This window comes from Gasterosteus aculeatus, chromosome 4 (genome assembly GCF_964276395.1).
Source record: "Gasterosteus aculeatus chromosome 4, fGasAcu3.hap1.1, whole genome shotgun sequence".
Classification (NCBI taxonomy): domain Eukaryota; kingdom Metazoa; phylum Chordata; class Actinopteri; order Perciformes; family Gasterosteidae; genus Gasterosteus; species Gasterosteus aculeatus.
Window position 1 is genome coordinate 9,561,936 of NC_135691.1, and position 20,199 is coordinate 9,582,134.

At 46.6% G+C, this 20,199-nt stretch overlaps 2 protein-coding genes across 5 annotated transcripts in view; both read left to right on the plus strand.

Annotated features, from left to right (window-relative positions):
- jakmip1 (janus kinase and microtubule interacting protein 1) overlaps positions 1–5,521 on the plus strand; it is a 17,721-nt gene extending 12,200 nt beyond the window's left edge. For 2 of the 3 annotated variants that reach the window (XM_078101191.1, XM_078101192.1), the window contains exons 13-23: positions 411–473; positions 627–725; positions 1,562–1,663; positions 1,746–1,799; positions 1,885–1,950; positions 2,084–2,152; positions 2,342–2,419; positions 3,413–3,622; positions 4,542–4,607; positions 4,783–4,859; positions 4,957–5,521. In XM_078101191.1, the coding sequence (XP_077957317.1) occupies positions 411–473; positions 627–725; positions 1,562–1,663; positions 1,746–1,799; positions 1,885–1,950; positions 2,084–2,152; positions 2,342–2,419; positions 3,413–3,622; positions 4,542–4,607; positions 4,783–4,833 (858 nt within the window). In that variant the 3' untranslated portion in view covers positions 4,834–4,859; positions 4,957–5,521. The remainder of the gene's footprint in view (positions 1–410; positions 474–626; positions 726–1,561; positions 1,664–1,745; positions 1,800–1,884; positions 1,951–2,083; positions 2,153–2,341; positions 2,420–3,412; positions 3,623–4,541; positions 4,608–4,782; positions 4,860–4,956) is intronic. The other variant, XM_078101193.1, reaches the window with a different exon arrangement.
- LOC120817419 (uncharacterized) lies at positions 5,393–16,028 on the plus strand. Of its 2 annotated transcripts, XM_078101186.1 has the most exons (17): positions 5,393–5,521; positions 6,105–6,240; positions 6,429–6,602; positions 7,131–7,916; positions 8,531–8,944; positions 9,055–10,413; positions 10,539–10,628; positions 10,953–11,108; positions 11,271–11,387; positions 11,610–11,732; positions 11,858–11,911; positions 12,009–12,596; positions 12,833–13,508; positions 13,980–14,110; positions 14,183–14,236; positions 14,319–14,519; positions 14,704–16,028. In XM_078101186.1, the coding sequence occupies exons 3-16, from the start codon at positions 6,540–6,542 to the stop codon at positions 14,454–14,456; spliced, it is 4,749 nt and encodes a 1,582-aa protein (XP_077957312.1). In that variant the 5' UTR covers positions 5,393–5,521; positions 6,105–6,240; positions 6,429–6,539; the 3' UTR covers positions 14,457–14,519; positions 14,704–16,028. The 2 variants fall into 2 exon arrangements, with proteins under 2 accessions (XP_077957312.1, XP_077957311.1); XM_078101185.1 differs by lacking the exon at positions 5,393–5,521 and having other exon boundaries at positions 6,102–6,240; positions 6,468–6,602; positions 14,183–14,519.
- Positions 16,029–20,199: the final 4,171 nt, after the last annotated feature.

Below are 20,199 nucleotides of genomic sequence, written 5' to 3' on the forward strand. Positions count from 1 at the left end.
ACTGACTCTCTTGAGAAACACTAGAATTATTATGACTCACATCACTAGTCTTATTTTCTCCATTTGTTTGAGGTGTTTCCTGTCGCTGCATGTTTTCTGCATGTTGCCTGGTGCTCTGTGGCTTGTTCCGCCTGGTATGCTGTGCTGTTTTTCACTTTGGATTGCCTTTTGTTCCGCCTGTTACTGTGAACTCTTGATGCCTGTGAATGCAGCACCTTTACCTGTTCTATAAAGTCTTTATTCCTCTGCATCAATAAACTATTGCCACTGCCACTCTGTTGCTGTTTGTTTGTGTCTGCGGCTTGTTGGTCACTTGGAAATGCATTTCATGGCGCCCTGGAGGCTCTCCTTCCTCTCCTCTTCCTGCCAGTGTCATTTCTCGCTGACGTTGTGTTTGGTTGTCATGGCAGGATTCAAAGTGGGTGGAGGAGAAGCAGTACTTGCTCAGGACCAACCAGGAGCTTCACGAGAAGGTAGATTGCATTTGTCCATTCAATAGCTCTCAATAGTGTGTGAAAATATTCTGTACATCTTCTCATGGGAAATCATTTGGAAAAATACCAAAAAGAACAGACTCCTTATTCCGTCTTCACAATGCTCTTTTTAAACCTTGTGTGTTTGTGTAGATGTGTGCGTCTCAGCAGGCAGAGTCCAAGCTGCAGGCCGAGGTTCAGGACGCCCGGGATCAGAATGAGCTGCTGGAATTCAGGGTGCTCGAACTGGAAGTAAGAGACTGTACCAACGTCAGACTGTCACCAGGAGGCGACAACAACAACCTCGGCTCCAGACTCAGGACCTACATACAGTGACTCCCCAGACCGACAGACCCACTCGCGCGCACACACTCGAGTCGTCGTCCTCTCTATGCATCCGTGTTCTGCATGGCAGCTGTGTGCACCCCCCCTCCACTCAACTGGAATATTTTTTTTTTTAATGAGAGTATCTTGTTTTAAGATGAATGTAATTATCAATTGAATAAAAATGTATTTAAGTTAAATATTCAATCCCATCCACGTTCCTTTTGTCTCATTTTTGCATGTGTCCTATTTTTTGTTCACATTTTTCATACAATTACAGGTAAAATTCCTGGATATTAATGCTTTTAAATATTTGTTATCATAAATATATATGTGTGTATATATAAATATACAACAGGTTACCGACCTAGAGGTTGAGAGGCATGTGCCATCGCTCACATCAGTTCTTATTGTGTCTAGACAGAGACGGAGAAGCTCCGGCGTGAGATTCCTCTCAGTTTTGAGTTCCAGCATGTGTTTTTTCCCTCGTTGTTCGTTGTTTTGATTTCCCATTTAAAGCTTTGGGTTTCCACCTCGCTCATTTCGGCAGATCCCGAACATGTTTTCAGTGTCATGTAAGTAAATCCCTCATTCACTCCCCTTTCACACTCGGCCACGTTCCGTATCTGCCGTTTGCAGTGCGTCTCCCATCGCCGTTAAAATGACTCTGCACACTACGTTTGTATTTGTAGAGATTCCAGTCGGGCTGATGATCATGCAAGTTGTTGTGTGTTTGAGGTTTACAACTGGTGTATTTCCTTTAGGAGAGGGAGCGTAGATCTCCTGCCCTCAACCTCCACATGTCTGCGTTCCCTGAGAACAGCAGCAGTGCCCTGCAGATCTACTGTCACCAGCAGGGAGTCAAGGTGATGCAACACGCTCGCACCGACTGTTCTTCTTCTCTTAAGACCGCACGCAGTCAACATACTGCCTTTTTTTCACCTGCAGGATGTCATCATTCCGGAGCTGATGAAGAAACTGGATATCCTGGGAGATAACGGCGTGAGTCCAAATAAGTGAGGATTAAAAAGAAAAAAAAACCTGGTGGTCGTCAATTTCCGACTCTCATGCCCGATGTTTACTGTAGAATCTCAGAAATGAGGAGCAGGTAGCGGTGATCCAAGCGGGGACGGTGATCTCACTGTGTGAAAAGGTGAGCGGACGGCCTCTCGGTCGTGTCGGCTTTTTGCTGACACACTTTTTATAGTAATAACTCATTTATTGTGAAGCACAGCTGTCTTAGCTTCTGAGAGCACCGTAAGCACTCGTCCTCCCTCCCCGTACAGTGGTTGAAGCAGATCGACTGCACGGAGGCCGCCCTCACACAGAAGATGATCGACCTGGAAAATGACAAGGTGCATAATCTATCAGAACCACTAGAACACACGCTTTGTCCGTTTTTGTCCGTCTTGACTTCGAGATGCAAACGTCACCCATCCAGATGTAAGATGTACCACTCACGGTGTTGCTGATGCTGCAGCGTGTACCGTTCTCCACCGATGCCACGTCCTGTGTTATATATATGTGATCACATCTTGTTGCAGGAGCTTTTTAGCAAGCAGAAGGGATTCCTGGAGGAAGAGTTGGACTACAGGAAGCAGGCCTTGGATCAGTCCTATATGGTACGGAGCAGTGTCTGTCCCTTTATACCAAGGTTGGCCAAAGCCTCTCAGATAGACACAATGCACTCATTCATATAAACGACGTTGATAACCAAGGTTGTACGCAAGGAATAAAGCCTTGTGATGAAGTGATTCAGGAACGCACAGGTGCAACATTGTCATTCCAGCATTACATGAACATTCGAAACCCCCGTTTAACCTCATGACTCCAATGTTCGTCATAAAGGTAAAATTGTGTCGGGATACTGCATCTTTTACCACTCAAGTCTAAATTCAAACAATGTTAGCGTTCTTATTAATTTGTCTCAGGCTCTTTTGTTATTGGAGGGGGCCAATTGTTGATCTGGCTCTAACATTGCACACAATGTGAAGAGGAAATGCTGTCGTGAATATCCTGTGATGCATCCATGATTTAAGTAGACCTCTGGTGCAGTTTAATACATATTCTAGACAGAATCAGTGTAATGACATTTGGAAGTTACATTTTGTATTTGCATGAACAATGTTAAAACATTCTCCCCCTCACGCCTTAAATCGGCCCCACCTTTAAAACAAAAGTTAACAGCTCGGTCACTCGCTAAATAACTCTAACCATTGTAGTTTTTATTAAGTTTTGTCTTAATGTTTCCATTTCCCAATGTCTCTGTGAACAAAGTGAACCACTGGCTTGTTGTCTTACTTGGTAACTTTGCTGAAACTCTCACGCGAATGGAATTCAATTGCAGGAGAAAGAATAAAAACACAGAGTTGTTATAATGAAGTTGCCCCATGAAGGTCCAGCCTAAATAACCCTCAATATGAAAGTCCCTTACATCTGCCATGGTCACAGTGGGGTGTGTGTGTGTGTGTGTGTGTGTGTGTGTGTGTGTGTGTGTCTGTCTGTGTGTGTGTGTGTGTGTGTACATACGTCTGTGTGCATGTGTGTGTTTTTGCATGTGCATGTGCACGTGTGTGTGTGTGTGTGTGTGTGTGCACATTTGGCTGGCTGTGCAGAGGATCGAGGAGCTGGAGGCCACGCTGTATAGCGCTCTGCAGCAGGAGCAGCCGGCATGCCGGGCGGTGGCCGAGTCGCTGACAGACAGGCAGAGGGAGGAGCTCCGGCTCGCCGTGGAAAAGCTGCGGCGTCAGATTCTCCGGCAGAGCCGGCAATTTGACAGTCAGATCTTACAGGAGCGCATGGAGCTCCTACAGCAGGCCCAGCAGGTAAGGCTTAGAACCAATGAAGTCAGCTTACTGAGTCCCCCAATCCGACCCCCCCCCTGGTACCTGTCTGAAACGTCTGACCCCACCCGACCTCTGTTGCTATGAGAAAGATGCAGTATCCCCGTGTGTGCAACCTGTGACCCTGTCTGTAAGTGTATATGTAGAAGAGTGACTGTGTGTATCATTATGATTTAAGTAGCCCCCCCCCCCCCAACTATTCCCTCCACCCGGCAGCCCTCATATTAGCTTTACACCCATTGTTCAGTCTACGTGATTCATCAAGTACATCAACAACCACTGCACCTTAAATTCTATTTAAATCTATTGTGCTGCAACTTACTTTTCACACATTTCTAATCAGCTACTCATGAAGCGTATTTACGTATTAAACACGTTTCTAGAAACTGCTGTTACAGTTTATGAAATGATCCAAAAGTCCAGCGAAATAGTTTCCTCTTCCCCTTTTATTACCTATATTGGTAAAGCTGTGTTTGGGTGAAGCATTTGGCACCGGCTCCACACATTTTGAGCAGATTTTCAGCACATATTTAACTAAAATCCTGGTTTTAATATAAAATTCCAAGGTGTGTTTTCCAATTATATTTGATCTTCCTTTTTTATCCCTGGTCACACGTACATATACGCAGGCTAGTTAAGTACTGCTTTAGGTCTCCACCATGGACTCACTCCACTGTTAAATCTGCTCTCCGGTTGCCATGGCAGCCAGTCTTACCCAATGCAGCTACCATGGAGACAGAAGGCATGATGGGAAGAAGGCCGAGTATTTGGAGCATATAAAGGAATAGTTGGATCACGGCCTCATTAACTGTGTGGCAACCGTTTCTTTTGTTGGATTGTACAAAGTTTAGTTTGTATGCAGGTTTTGTGCACCCTAACCACGTCCGTCTTTGCCTTCCAGAGAATTAGAGAGCTGGAGGACAGGCTTGACTTGCAAAAGAGACAAGTAAAGGAAATAGAGGAAAAGGTACACATTTCCGTTATTTGTTTCTACCTTAAAGACTTTCTCTTGTGGCTTTTGAGTCTGTGTGAAATGTGACGTGAAGAGAGAATGAGAAGAAGTTTACATCTTCTGTACTGACGATGTGTCTTTATCTTTCCCCTTTTCACCTATTAATTAAACCCCTTTGTGTTCCTTCCAGTTTTTGTTCCTCTTTTTGTTTTTCTCTTTAGCATTCATTCTTTGGCCTTAAAGAAAGTGTCCAGCGACCCACATCAGGTAGCACCTTTTTTTCCCTCTGTCATATCAACATATGTATTGTTGCTTGTAACAATAACAATGAGGAAATAATTAAAAGCTGTATATTTCCTCGTAGGTGCTCCGGAAGCAGGCGAGGACGAGACAAAACCTACTTGTTTTTTATGCATCTGTAGACAGCTCACAAAAAAAACCCATGGCCTTTTTGAACAATGTGCACTTTTTGACCCTTACCTGGAATGCAAACATATTTGAAACTGTAATAAGTAACCAGATATAAGTGAGAATTATTTATGAATATAATTTAGTATCGTGGTTCTGGGATGTGGAACATAAGAACTCTCTCTGTGAGAAGCAAACAAACACACGGATCTACTGAGAGAAAACTCTGAATCAGAGGATTTATTAAAGAGACAAGAGACACCGCCTCAACTGATCTTCTGCTGGACAATAGAGAAGGAGAGATGGAAGGAGGAGGAGGAGGAGGAGGAGAGTGAAAGCACAGTGCTGAATGGGGGGGGGGGGGGGGTCCAAGCTGAGTCTCTACTGGATATGGAGGATTCTGATTTCTAAGGAAACCACAGCGCAGCGCCACAAAGTTCACAGAGCTGACGCTGTGCTTACTGGAAGCTACTCGCTGCATTGGGAGGATGTAACTGCCATCAGAGGAGCGCAAAGAACAGGTTTTTGTTTGACCTTTTCATGAGAATTTACTCCTTTGTTAATTAATTACTACTAATGCTAATTTAAGGTTGTGTGAGTTGTATCATTTTTAGCATACAAAAACATCTGTATTTTACAAATTTGACTTTGTGATCCATTGACTTTGTTATTCTGGCCTGTACTTTGGTTATAACGTACGACGTCAACCCTGCTTGCTAGCTTACTCATCAAGTACGAATACCCATATCTTATGACTGGCAGTTTGGATGTGGGAAGCTGTCTCAGTGCACGTAGGGGCATGCGAGGAAACGTTTGCGGCCGTCCTTTAAGGTTTTGGGGTTGGAGGACTTGCTAGGAGGTGCTGGAGGAGACCCCATGATTAAGAGGCAGGGTAACCTGAGCGATACCTCTGCTCAAGCTTGCTACCACGCTGTTGACGCGGTTAATAATAGATGACTGTACTTTGTGCTTGTGTGTCTATTTTTGTCCGTGTACGTTTTTGACAACCACTGACGCGTCAAAAGAGCATCACGGAGATATCGCCAACGCTTCTCCTTTTTACGTCTGACACCATCTCTCTCTCTCTCTGTCTCTCACGCGCAGGCCTACCGACGGAGGATCAGATGACCTCATCGGACACGGCGTGCAGCTCTGTTACCACGGCAACGGGCTCAATGGGAAGTGACCTGGAGCGGAGCGCAGGTTCGAGCCGACAGTTTTGATGCGACCCGATGAACAGGTGAGAAGGGGATCAAGTGTCACACACCTACCTGCTACTCGCTCTTCGCTCGGGGCGATATCACATATCACACACACACACACACACACACACACACCACCGCACTGCACACGCCAGCACGCTGCGGCCAACATCAAGCAATTTTGTTTTGCATGTTTTATCTGTTTTTTTCTCACATTGGGAGGTAGAGGAGATTTGAGATTCTCTGTCTTGTGTGGTCGGATCAGAGTTATTGAGGTCAAAGGGGAGCCTGCTGCTAGAGCTCCGTCGGCTGGACCTCTGCCTCTCACCTCCCCGTCATGCAGCACTCCCAGAGACTGGACCAAAGACTACACACGCTCAGGGAGGAGGTCCGGACCATGGTGAGTGCTCAGGGCCTTTGAGTACATCGACAGGCGTGGATGCACCCTGTTAAACAGATGTGTGAGATCTGTTCGGTCGACTTTAGTTATGAGAGTAAAGTTATCAGCTACAATAATTCTGGACTAAAACGTCCCTTCATTGGATCTACTACGCGGAGCAGATATGTCAAACTCAAGGGAGTCATCTTTGGCCGTGCAGGATGGTATTTAATCACAGCTGGCCCACCGATGTGTTGTCTATTAAAAATAGCTCCTGTCCCTAATCAGTCCACCAGGGGTCGCACTGTGCGGGTGAGCCGCTGTGTGTGTGAGCGCATGACCAGACAATCGCCATTGCCTCTGGTTTTACTGGTCCGGCCCACTTAGGGGCCCAAACGTAAGATGGGTTTGACACCCCTGACGCATAGTATGCAGTGAGCTTTCTGTAATATGCAGGAAGGACAACTCAGGAGGTGGTTTTGCTGATTATCCCGTTAGCCGCTCCGTATAAATATATATATATATATTTTCTTCTCTCCAACCTTCTAGACCCACGACAAGGAGCGGGGGGAGCAGGTTTGGAGGGACCGACTGCAGCGCTGTCAGAGGCAGCTGAAGGCCAAAGAGGAGGAGATGAGTCGGCAATCGCTGTACTTTGAGAACTTCAAAACCCAACTCCAGCACAAGCTGAGCCTGGCCCGGGACCGAGAGCAGAGCCTGCAGAACCGGATCTACACTCTAGAAAAGCAGCTGCTGGACGTGACCGTGAGAGCCGTCACCGACACCGCATCGATCGGGGCAGTCAGAATTACTGCCGAGACTGTAACACGCTGGGAAGAACCAGAGCGGCTGCCTCCCACGAGAGGACAGGGGGAAGGGGAGGAGGAGAGGAAGGAGGAGAGGAAAAGGCAATGGCAGCCAAGTGTGGGATATAAGAGGGGCGGAGGGCTAGGAGGTGACCAAGAGACACAAGGAGAACGGGTCAAAGAAGCACAGTCAAACGAAGCCAGGCTGCAAGGCTTCATCCTGAGCCTGCAGCAGGATCTCAAGGTGCTGCTGGAGAGAGAGGAAGGTGGGATGACGGAGCGGAGGGGGCTGATGGAGCAGCTCCAGGAGGTCCAGGAGAACAGCCACTTCCTGGACTGCAAGGTGGAGGACATGAGAGCAGAGGTGCAGCGGCTGAAGCTGTCCGAGCAGTCCTTGATGGGGGAGGTTGAAGAGCTGAAAGAGGAGAACCACAGACTCCAGCCAGAGTCGACGTGGTTGGGTCCTGGGTCAAACACTCTCTCTTATGCCACCACCACGGGACACTCCTCGGTCGGGAGCTTTGGAGAGGTAATTATTATTCGTCTAGCCTTCATTTAATCTGGTAGACTCATTGAGATCAAGATTTAAGTTTGGTACAATAGAAAAAACACAATATATATATATATAAAAATTCCAAAATTGGAAGTTTTGTAGGGGAAGTTGAGTATTTACTTGTAGGGCTTCAAGAGTCCTGATCCTCATCTGATGAACTGTGCTCACGTATCTGAGGAGAGATGTGATGTACTGAGGCAGCTTTAGGTGAATGAACAGTAGTTATGTGGAGCTCTCTCTTGTTGCTAGTAAGAGCCAGCCTACTTCTTCACTATGATACTAATCTAATTCAATTAAACTGGAATGCACAGTGGTAAACATTGGTGTAACATCTATAGTTGACAAAAAAAACTTTTAGAATGTTAACTGTGATCGATTCAGCAGGAATCCTTTATCCTCACAACAGAGTTGTGGATGTTATGTTACCATCTCCGCTTTTGTAAATATATTTAAGTAACAATATATCACTATAGTAGGAATTTTGATAGCTTTTTATTGTGTTTGTGTGTGTGTGTGTGTGTGTGAGTGACATTCCCATTTTTGCATTAGTGATCCTCACCTCACGTCCCACAACTGAAACCTCTGTGTAGGCACATCTACCGTTGGATGAGGGAGCAGGCCGGCCGCATTCATCCGCAGTTTCACCACTTCACCACCAGGAGGAAGCAGAGAGTCTACAGAACAACGCAGAGGATCGTTCCCCATCTGCCCCATCAGAATCTACTCCCCCTAAAGTCTTTTGCCCCCGTGTCCGGTCACTCTCTTTGACTACAGAGACACTAGAGGAGTTCAGAATGGGGACATGGTGCTGTAAAGGGGTTCTGAACCTGGAGAAAAGCCCCAGTGAGGAATCGGATGCCCTGAGGGAAGCCTACAGGAGCTTGGGGCTGGAGAAGGAGCTTGAAGCGCATCAAGAACAACGTGTCAGCTTTGAGGTCGACAGGTTACAAGTCAGCAAAGAGGTACGAGAGTCAGAGATGCAGCAGAGGTCTTCAAGAGAAAAGGTATGTCGCAAAGGTTCCAATAGTCCCAATCTTTTTATATAGCTGTGTTAACGAACTTCCAGTGACAGTTTTTCCAGTATATCACAAATTCTACCTCTGTGTATCCTCAGATCTGCGCACTGTCCGCCGGTAATGGAGCTGAAGATGCCGCTGATCTCCCCCTCGCCCAGGGGGATCTGGTCTGGGCCCTGAATCAGGAGAACCGGCTCTTGGCGGAGCGGATTCAGGAGCTGGTCGCTCACATTGAGCTCAGAGAAGAGGAGGTCAAGAGGGCGCAAACGCAGCTGATGGAGCGCATCTTCAAACTCGAGGGAAACCGAGTTAGGCTGGAGCGGGAGAGCCAGGAACAAGAGTGTCTGATTACAGAACTCACCAAGAAAACCGAGGATGATCTCAACACCATCATGGAGCTGCAGCAAAGGTTAGAGGAGAGTGAACAGCGTCCGGAGGAATCACAGGTTGCCAACACTCCGCGTGGATCTCAACTACAAAGTGAGCCGACGGCTGCACTGTCGGGAAGTTTTCAAGAGCAGAACCTGGAAGATTGTGTGGACAGTTTGGTGGAATGTGTGCTTAATGGGGAAGAGCCACAGGGGACGTCAGCTCAACAACTATATGACTCGACCGCTGCTTCAGCACCCAGTTCTCCACGAGATAATCACTACGGTCCTCTGCAGAACAGCCTGCTAATCAGTTTGCGCGTTAGTTCGTTGACTGATCGAGAAAAGCAGCTCACCAGGTCGGTCCAGAGACTCAAAGCGGACGAAGAGGAACTGTCAGGTTGCATAAATGCTCTCAGAGAGCAGCAGAGAGAAGTAGCTCTGTCCGTCCAAACACAAACGGAAGACAAACAGCAGCTAACACGCACAGTTTGGGGACTGAAGGAGGAGAAAGACAGCGTCTCTCAATCTCTGGCTGGTGTCAAACAAGAGAGAGAGCAGCTCACCAGGACCGTCTGTGGCCTGAGGGACGAGAGAGACCAGTTAATAAGGTTTATGAGGGGCCTGAAAGAGGAGAAAGAGTCTTTATCGGGTCTCGAGAGAGAAAAAGAGAAACTGTTAGAATCTCTTTCTAGTGGCAAAGAAGAGAGAGATCAAATCATGCAGTCGCTACGCAGTTTACACACAGAGAGCGACCAGCTAAGCCAGTCGGTGCTGCATCTGAGAGGCGAAAGAGATGAGCTCACCAATTCCCTCAAGTGTCTGAAGGAGCGGAGAGAAGAAAAAGAAAGTGTTGAACATTCAATCAGCTGTTTGAAACAGGAAGAAAAACAGATAGAGCTTTTACTTCAGGGCCTTAGAGAGGAGAGAAACGTCCTCTCGCCGGCTCCGCCCGGCCGAACGCAGGCGGAGGGGATCGATCGCAGGCCACTGAATCCAAACTGTGCCGTGGCCGCGGAGAAGTGCGCGAGTGTTGTTGGAACAGGAGCCACACGGAGACGTCCGGCTCACGGGCAAAGTTCTGCACAGGTATTCAGAGCGGGTCGATTCATGCCTTTGTGCATCATGTCGGCGTCTGTTGGGATCCTTAAGCAGGATTGCGTGTCGTTACGTTGGATCGATGTGTTCTTATGCAGCGTGTTTTTAATGGAAAGGAGGAGCAAAGCGATCTAAGGAGGGAGATTGAAGCTTTGGGAGAAAAACTAAAGAGGTCACGGGACGATCTGGACAAGAGCCGTGTAGATGTGAGTTTACACAGCTTGTCATTTCTTCGGTTACGTTTGTTGTGCTAGCAGATAATATTGGGTGATCAAACTAAATGATATTAACAAGAAAGTCTAACTCAAGGTCCACTTGCTTGCTTTATTTGATAGAGAACTTGATTTTAGATCAAACTTTTTATTATAGTAAACCCCTCACAGCATCCTATTGGCTTTGAATTTAGTTTTTCATGCAAAGTTTAAATTTCTGATTTTGAGATGCAGGAGTCACGTAAGAACAGAACCCCTTTTGTTCTGTTCAGCTCTGTTTTATATTTACAGGACAGTAAACTCACTAACTGTTTTCAGACCGAGTTTCTTGGCTGTGAGTTGCGTCGCTCAGAAGCAGCGAGGGAGGAGGCGGAGAGAAAGGCCGCCGCGGCAAAGGAGGAGCTGGTGAGGTGGAAGGACAAAGCTCATCAAATGGAAGAAACCAGGGAGGAAAATGACAGCCTCACCACCCAGGTATTTACCCAAACAGACACTACGATAAAAGCACAATAAGCAAAAAACACAGAGAAACGTGCGCTTAAAACCAACACATAAATCTTATTGTCATTCTTCTTTTTTGCTGACTGCAACTCCAGCTGCAAACCCAGATAAACCCACTGTTTATGTTTGTGTCAGGTGGAGGAGCTGCAGAGGAAGGTGGGCGTCCTGATCACTGAGAAGACTGCTGCTCTGGCTCTAAAGGCCCAAGAAAAGGAGCAATACAACGTCCTCACAGCGGAGCTCAAAGCCAAGGTATCTTTTCCGTTTCTTATGTGACACCATGTGTCTCTCAAGTGGATGTAAAACTGCTGTCATTCGTTTCTTGAATCTGCAAAGGAAGAAATCCTACATTTCCTCCAACAACTCATCCACTGTAGCCCAGAGAGACCCAACACGTTTTATACTTCAGCATATAGACTACTTTAAAGGTGAGCTAATAGATACATATTCCTTTGTGTGTGTAAAACCCCTCAGACGGTGGCCCTAGAGGAGCTGAACTCTGAGTACATTGCCCTAAAAAGAAGCCATGACAGTAAGGATGATGCGAGCGATGTTCTCGTCTCACTCAGGACCCGTTATAAGGACATCAGGGCCAAGGTGGGTAACCACTCGGGGAAGGAGGCTCTGCTCCCTTCTGTTGAAGCAGTTCGTTCCATGTTGACAGCGGATGCTTTTTTAACTATGATTTATAAACTGTAGTCTCTTTTTTTCACAAACTGCAGTATGACGCACTGAAGAAGAAGAGCCAGAGTGATGTGGAAGTAGCTCCGTTAAAGGTGAGCAAAAATTCACCCCTATTGTAATATTACAGCTTCTCCATTGTGCCGCTCTGAGCGTCTGAGTTTGACCGACGGCTGTTTGGTCCAATGACAGGCCAAGCTGTCTTGCCTGGTGGAGAAGTGTCAGGAGAGGAACAGCTTGCTGGTTCAGATGATGAGGGCAATGCGCAGACACGACTGCGTGGACTCCGCGCTCGCCCATCAGGTCGAGCGGCTGCTCAGAGACGCCACTCTGCAAAACTACACCGCGGCGTTCACGCCAAGCAGCCGCCTGAAAACCCAGGATTACGCCGGTGGGTTGACGGGGGGATTTGTTTCCAAATTCGAAGACTACGCCGGTGGATCGACGACTGATCAGACGTGCTCTACTGCATCCGCACATGTGCAGCAGCAACGCAAAAACGGATTCAAAGCTGAATCCGGAGTCCGAAGTGAAAAACCCAGATCTTTAGTCTCCACTGAAGCAGATGGGGGAGACCGGCAACCAAAGGAATCTGGACCGCATCACTCGGATACAGAAGAGACGTCCTCCCTGGACCCGACCGGTTCCACTGGATCCCCAGTGAGTCCGACTCCTCCCTCCTCCGGCGCACGCTACAGTCCCAGCAGGAGGCTGAGTAGTCCCGAGAAGATCATGAACATGTATGAGCAACTGCAGCAGACTCTGATGAGCAGCTATCAGGTACGCTACAAAGATGCAGGTTGAGGTTTAAGTTTGGATAAAAAGCATTGCTCCTACTGGGTATGAGTCTCATTAGACACGCCACGTATTTCTATTTCTATTCTTTGTTCATGTTCATGTACGTTCTTTACGTATTTAACCCGTGCGCAAAAAATAAATTCATGTGGAAACCTACAAGTTTGATTTTCGTGTAACGTTTTCACATGTGTAATAAATGCCTTTCTCTTAATTCCAAGTCTCCAGAGAGCAGAGGAAGGGGACGGCAGCCCGGGAAAAGTCTCTCGTTTCCATCTTCGGCAGACCTTCACTCTGCCTCTGAGACCACGAAGCAGAGCTTCTGTTCCAACGTGCCGCCTCCCGACTCCCTCCCGCTCAGCGCTGCTCTGAGCCCAGCTAAGCACACAAATAGGTCAACGACGCTCTTTGACGCAGTCGCCTCCCGATCCGCCAACATTACATCAAGTCCCAACATGTTTGCCTGCTGTCCCTTTAAAACCACATCGTCTGCTGTATCTGGCTCCTCTGACCTTCCTTTTTCCACGAAAGACAAGTCCATCCCGAGCCGTGGCACGGATATAAAATCACCAGAACCGGCAAAGAAAACGCCTGCTATCCCGGCTGAATCCGACCCGAGACGCACGTGTTCTACTCCTTTAACTCCGAGGACCGCCACCGTTGACTCCGATGTCTTGACGTGTCCGAAAACCACAGCCTCAGACACAACTGCCCCGAGCTCGCCGACTGCCCCTCAGGCGAATCCTTTCCTCACGCCTTCTATAACGGATGGTGCTACGCCCGCCCGCCATGGACTCGTATTGGCTGCATCCTGCGCTCGCCCTGCTCGTTGCTCTCCCGAGAGGTCCAGCAAGCCTGGCAGAAAATCCACTGCTGCTCTGGGAAGACCCACACCAGGTACTCCACTTATATGATGTTACAAAAAGGCCAAACGCACACATCCTTCAGATTTGTTTCATTAAATTGACCATAAAACTTTTCGTGTTAGAGCTTCAACTTACAACTTATGATTGCATTAGTTGTGCTTGTGTGTTGCTGCAATGTGATTACATCCAGTCCGGATATGGAACAGTTTCTGTAATTGAAATAATGTCTTATCTAATTCCAGAACAAATTTGATTTGGATTTATTGCTCACTGCAGTGCATGATGATACATCTCTACTTAAGTGCTTGCATTCACTTGTAGGTTCAGTTTAAAGGGAGTGACTTTATGTCTCTCTATTCTGGTGGGATTTTACAGTAAAATATGCCTCCCAATTAACAAAGAGACCAATAGATTATTGAGCATTTACCTCACATTTACAGCGTTACATGCATTGAATTGTTACAGATCGCTAAAGCACTGTGCTCCATTTCTCTTCCTCCAGAAGCTCCAGCTGAGGTTCAATCTGTTGAGGTTATCAAAACAGTGGGCCAGGGCAGCCTGATGATCGGTTGGGAAAGGCCGCCTCTCGACGAGCTGGGCTGCAGTAACGGCACGTTTGTGTACGGATATCGGGTAGGCAGCAACCGATCCATGGACTCCATCGGTTGTTTCTTCTCGTACTTATTACCTCCTTTCACCTCTCAGGTGTTTGTGGATGGAGACTTCCACAAATCTGTCATGAGCTCAGCGTGCACCAAGGTATCAGGCTCTTCAAAAGCTCTCATCGCCCGTAAAACCAAAGTGAACCACAGCGGTTCATGTTGCATTTCGGTTTCCTCAGTGTGTTCTGGAGAACGTCAACCTGCGCGGCCCGGTTCACGTCAGCGTCCAGACGCTGGGATCCAACGGACTCAGCTCGGACTTTGTCCACACCACGCACGTGACTTCGGTCAAGAACAGTCTGAGTCTCTGCGTCTGACTGACTGCAGCGAGCGCAACTGGATGGCTGCAGCCGCTCAGTGGAAACCTTCGAGTTTGAAAGGTACATGCGTGTCTGTCTGTTTTAAGGAATCTGTGTTGCTGCTTTTGGGTATTGATGACACAAATCACATTTTAAGTAGAAATCTGATTCATATATTCTAGAATATTTGAAAGATGGCTGAAGGACACTTTTCTCCCTGTCTCCTCTGTCCCTTCATCCTGTGTGTCCGCCCTTCACTTCACAGCCATCTATAGCCTGCAGCTCTCTGAGGGGCCGTCCTGACCTCCACCTCAGCCGGCAGCGAGGGAGACACCGTCACGCTGCTCGGATACCCGCGGGGCTCAGGTCAACCAATCAGAAAAGTCTCGCGTCGTCTCACTTTTCCAGCCTACGAGTACCTTTATTGAACTGTGGCCGACCTCAAAACCACAGCAACTCACTGAAGATGTCATACTCATGTCAGACTGTTGCCTCGGCCCTCAGGGTCAACCTGCGCGTGAAGGCAGCTGATTGACTGTCGAACTTCCTGTCTCTCAGTTCTCTTGAATGGCCGGTTCGTCACTAGTGCCGAGTGAGAAAGATCAAATCAAACAAATCCAAACTGAGAAAATGTTTACATTTTTTTTGCCGTCTTTCCACCAAGACAGAGCGCGCTGGAGGGACGTCTGCTGCGCATTTGAACACTGTGTGAAACACGGAGGGACCAGGTGTCGTATCGCTTCGTGGGAGATCGATGCTGCTGCCTCTCTTGACTCTATGACGTGAACAGCTGGCTAAAGGGACACGTACTGTATCAAAAGCCTTTGTTCTTTTCTTTTTTCTTTTTTTTATGTGCAGTAACGACCCCGATCTTACTTGATTTTACACATGAAGCCAAATATGAGAAGAGAAAGAGATTCACTCCAAAGACTTGTGTGTCTTTGTGTGTGTGTCAGCGTCTCCTCACACGTTTACGGGATCACTCCAAACAAAGAAGTTATTTACGTTCTGAATTTTGCACACAGTCGTTGTTGTATCTGATTACAGCTGATAGCAGGAGATGAAATCAAGAAAAGAAATTAACCCTGATATTTTTTGTAGAGAATATTATATAAATATGCCACAAACGAAACATCTTTTTGTATGAGTGACACTTTGATTTTCACACCTAGTAGGTGTTATGTTTGCACGTTTGTATTGTTTTACACAATGCTCACAATATACACACGATGTTCTTTTGCTACTTACTTTATGTACGGGTGTGCAGTGATCAAAGTGCAGCAAAGGTATTTTTCTATCAGTAGTAGAAGTATTGATTCCTTTGCGACTGTACAGAGAATAAATGTTTATACGACACTGACCGTCATTCCAGCGTCTCAACAGTCTGGGTTTACAAATGCTCGTTAAAATCAATTCAGAGTTGAGATTTTATATTATGGAAAATACATCGCTGTCCAAAACACACATCTGGAAGATTCCGAATGTTATAAAGAGAAAATATTTATTAAACCATTTGGTTTTGTGAGAAAGCTCCGTCACAAAGCTGGAAATACTTTCCTATGACGGTGACAATAAATGTGTCTGATTAAACTCTGTGTAGACGTGTTTTATTTTGAAACTCTTACCCATCGATGGACAAAGAGGGGAGACGTTCATTAGTGCACCTGACAGGTGCTTTGACGAGCGATCTAGTGGGCTGTATGACGCTTGTGTGCATGCAAAGACTCAAACATCTTAGTGTCTAATTAGTCACAACACCAAAAACTGAGGTAAAAGAAGAAAGAAGCATCAGCAGCCTAAAAATAAGAGGAGCTTCATCATCTGAGGTCATCGCTCATGCTCAGCAGAAAGAGCTCCAGGTGGAGGAGGGAGTGTGTTTGTATGGAGGAGTATCGGTGAGCAAACGGAGCGTTCCTCGTCTTGTGTCCGTTGCTTCCAGTAAACCTCGTGTGAGCAACCAACACAACGTCTCACACTACAGATGAAAAGCCATCTAAAAACGTCCCTTTACATTTTAGATTTGAAACACTAAATAAATTAGAAAAATGTGCAGATCCCCATTGATCCATTACAGAAAATGTAAACCGATAATACCCAGTTTTCTGTATTATCGATACTCTTGAAGTACATATTGCTTATAATATTTATGCTGCCGTCCACCAGGTGAGAATGCACTGTCCACAAGTATGGACTGTAACAAAAAACCGAAACTATTGTAGATCAACTGCAGGTTTAGTGAAGATAAGAGTATCGATACAAACTCCAGAATAGTAATATTATTGAACATATAAAGGTAACAGTAAGGCTCCGACACATAAAAGCTGCAGTCAGAGGCACAGTCTCTATACTTTCTTTAACCCTTGAGATGTTGATGGGAGAAACGACCCTGCTTCCCTTTCTCTACCTGACCTTTGTTCATCTCCCCGATGAGCAGATCAGCTCCAGGTGTGTCTCTTCCCCCACCTGATCCCCACGCTGCCCTGGCCTCCTCCACTCTTTACTATATACAATTCATACAATGTTATCCACTTTTCATTGTGTTTTTTTAAATGGTCAAAGTAAACCATAGCAAACATCTATCTATACTGAGGTTTGAACCAGCCTCTTCCACACCTGTTAGGTTGGACTCCAGATTTAGAGCCCCCGAATCCCCAGGAATCCCACCACACCGGCCTCCATCAGTAACGTAACACATATGTCGCCTCGGTACCCGAGCGCTCTGGTCTACGCCAGCTAACGTTTCCCATGATGTCACCGATGCCACAGCCCGGCCTTGACTCTTCCCATGTAGGCCAACGAGGGAGTCTACTTAAAAGGACGTGTGTATGCATGACTTCCCCGTGGGACGTCGGTGACAGCTGGGCTCAAGCTTCCTGCCAGGATATTCTGTTGTGACGTTTAAAGGCACTTCTGGAGCCTTCTGTATCTATGCATGCGTGTGTGTGTGTGTCCTTTGCACATGTGGCTGAGGGAGTATCAGGGCTGCAGGCTGATATCTTTTTTGCACGAGTGTGTGAGTGAGCCAGACAGTTGTTATCAGCAGCTTCTCTCAAAGGGAGGCAGGGAGGGAAGCAATGGTGTGTTTAAGGCTTTCACCCCCCCCCCCCCCCCCCCCCCGCCCCCTTCCCCCAGAGGAGACCATGTCACTCCATCATGGCCACTGACACCCCGAGCACCCCGAGCCTAAAGCGGGACGGAGGTCTGCAGTGGACTTCTGGCCCTCCAGGCAACGTGTGCTGCTCTCACCCATGAGACGAGCTCTAAAAGAGGGTTTGACTCTCTGCCGCTGCGTCGGGGCAGATGGGTCTTGATGCTGGAAGGTCTTGTTTTGGTGTGTGGTTGCCGAGTTGAAGCACAGTAGTGCTGTTGCTGCTCATTACGTGGGCCGCGTGTGCGTATACGTAACACGCGTTATGACACGAGGAACGGCTTCAGAAGAACATTAGCCACTGCTGATCCCTTCTGACTTTTGTATGATTTTGTACGCGTACAGATTTGTCGCTTTGTGTCGCTTCTCGCGGCGCGTGGTGTTGTGATGTCTCCTTTGTTCTCGCCATCTCTGAGTCTGTTGTTGGGGCCGTATCAGCCCATCTCAGTGCCTGTTATATTTAGAGGAAAACCATTATCAGAGCTTACAGCTGTGATTTAATTCTGACAGATCTGCAGCGTTCAAAGCAATCTCCTCTGTTTTTGTCTGGCTCATTTTTCTTTACCCCCCCCGCTCCCTCTTTCTACCTCTTTCTCTCTCTTTGTTTCACTCCATCTCGTCTCCTTTCCTCCTTTTTAGATTACTTTCACCATTTCAGGCCTTTTTTTTCTCCCTTTGTACAACTTAAGCTCTCTATTTAAACTCATACAATTCATATTCTCTTTTCATCTTTGCCTTTTCTCACCCAAGTACATTATATTAATGCACCTTTCTCTCTATTCTTAGCCCCCCTTTTCAATTCGATTGGAAGCTTTATTGCAACTGCTCTTGTTTCTTTTCCCCTCCCCTCTAGTTCTCTTCCACGTATACGCTCTCCTACCAGGCGGAGAAAACCGAGAGCTTCATCAGTTTGTGCAAATCCGCATTGAAACAAACATCAAACAGAGCAACTTCTAATTTGGGAAGAGACAAGCAATTAGTTACCGTTACATCCTTGAATGTGTGTGCAAATGCAACCCTAATCTCATTAATCATGAACAATGGGGGCGGTAATAGAGAAGCATGCTCATGCAAATTCCCCCACACAGTAATTTTCTTCATCCTTAATAGCCAAAACAGCGGCGGCGCCTCAGAAAACAATCCTCCTCCCTCTTCAACTCCGCTCAACCGCTTTAATTTCCTCCCACCTCTTTCCCTTTCTTCCTTTTGTCTTCCCCTCACCTTCCTCTATACCTTCTTGAAGTGTGGACCTTCAGAAAATTGATCTCAGTCCCGGTTTGATGGCAAAAACCCTCGAAATGGGGACTTTCCTCCAGCTCACTCCCTTTTCTCCACCTCTCTGTTTTTCTGTGCCTTTTATTTGCATTTTTATTGTTTCATTGCTTGCCTCTGTCTTCCCCGGGTGTCTGTTTACATCTATTTCTTCATTTCTCCTTCTCTTAACTTTGCCGTTATCGCATTATTTCCCCCACCTTTACTTTGCATGCTTCAGTCCAGTAGCTAAACGTGACGCGAACTAAATATCGGCCGGGAGGACGTTATAGGATTACGTCTCTGCATCCTCTGAACACTTCTCTCCCCTTTCAGCTCCATCTCCTATAGTCACTTTTAGTGTCTCGATTTCTCCCTCAATTAGGTCCAGGTGTTGATGAGAGCGTTGTGGAAAGCGCGGTCAGGATGGATTTAGAGGCCCGGTGAAAGTTCGGACTGGGAGGAGACGACGTGACGGACTGATGGGCGCTCCAGCTGTCTGCCTGGAGGTACGTTAAGGAGTTGTGAGGAGAAACCAAAACATGTGTGTGGACATTATGTGATGCACGCTTGTAGCAGCACTACAGTGGCAGAGAGTAATCAATGCATTTAATCGAGTGCTGTGGAATTCAGTGATATCTGTTCTTCAGTGGCTCCATTTTCTGCAACCGTTTGCTCCACGTTTCAAAAATGTATTGAATATTATGAAGTATATTCATATGTAATTGATTTTGTTATTAACCTTTGAAAGTAATTTTTTGGTTTGAAAGTCAATGCATACCTGAATAACACTGAAACTATTAGTAATTCAAGGTTATGTTAAAATCAAGATTTTGAATACGACATTAAATTGTCTTGATGTTACTTTTCTTTCAAAATATATATGATCAAATACATAGATGACTTAAAAACGTTCCATCCATGCATCTCAAATTTGTGTCGGATGTGTCAGATGTTTTTTCATCATCTTCAAATTAAAAAACTAAATAGCAAACAAAAGAGGAATTCACTAGAAGTATGTGATATACAAATATAAATATAAGGATAATAGGCCCATTTAGAAAATATATCATCGTAGAATGTGTTTAAGAATAAATATGCTACTCATGACCTTGCCTACATACCGCTCTTTTTTTCGACCCGTGGGAGGGTGGGGGGGGGGCGGGGTGATGTATGCGCTACGGTAGAGGGGCTGTGGGAGGAGTGTGTGTGTGTGTGTGTTTGCCTAGAGAGAATAAAGGAACTCGGTGAGTTTGCTCCGCGTCGGAGGGAGCTGTCTATTGTCCCCGGTGCTGAAGGTGGATTACTGCTCCCCCACTTGAAAGGCACGAGCCGTTTGATAAGCCTGGGGGAAGAAATGAA

Coding starts and splice junctions, on each gene's coding strand:
- LOC120817419 (XM_078101185.1), top strand. CDS start 6,540: ATGCAGCACTCCCAGAGACTGGACCAAAGACTACACACGCTCAGGGAG. Junction 11,912..12,008: donor TGGAAGTAGCTCCGTTAAAG/GTGAGCAAAAAT, acceptor GTCCAATGACAG/GCCAAGCTGTCTTGCCTGGT. Junction 13,509..13,979: donor TCTGGGAAGACCCACACCAG/GTACTCCACTTA, acceptor CTCTTCCTCCAG/AAGCTCCAGCTGAGGTTCAA.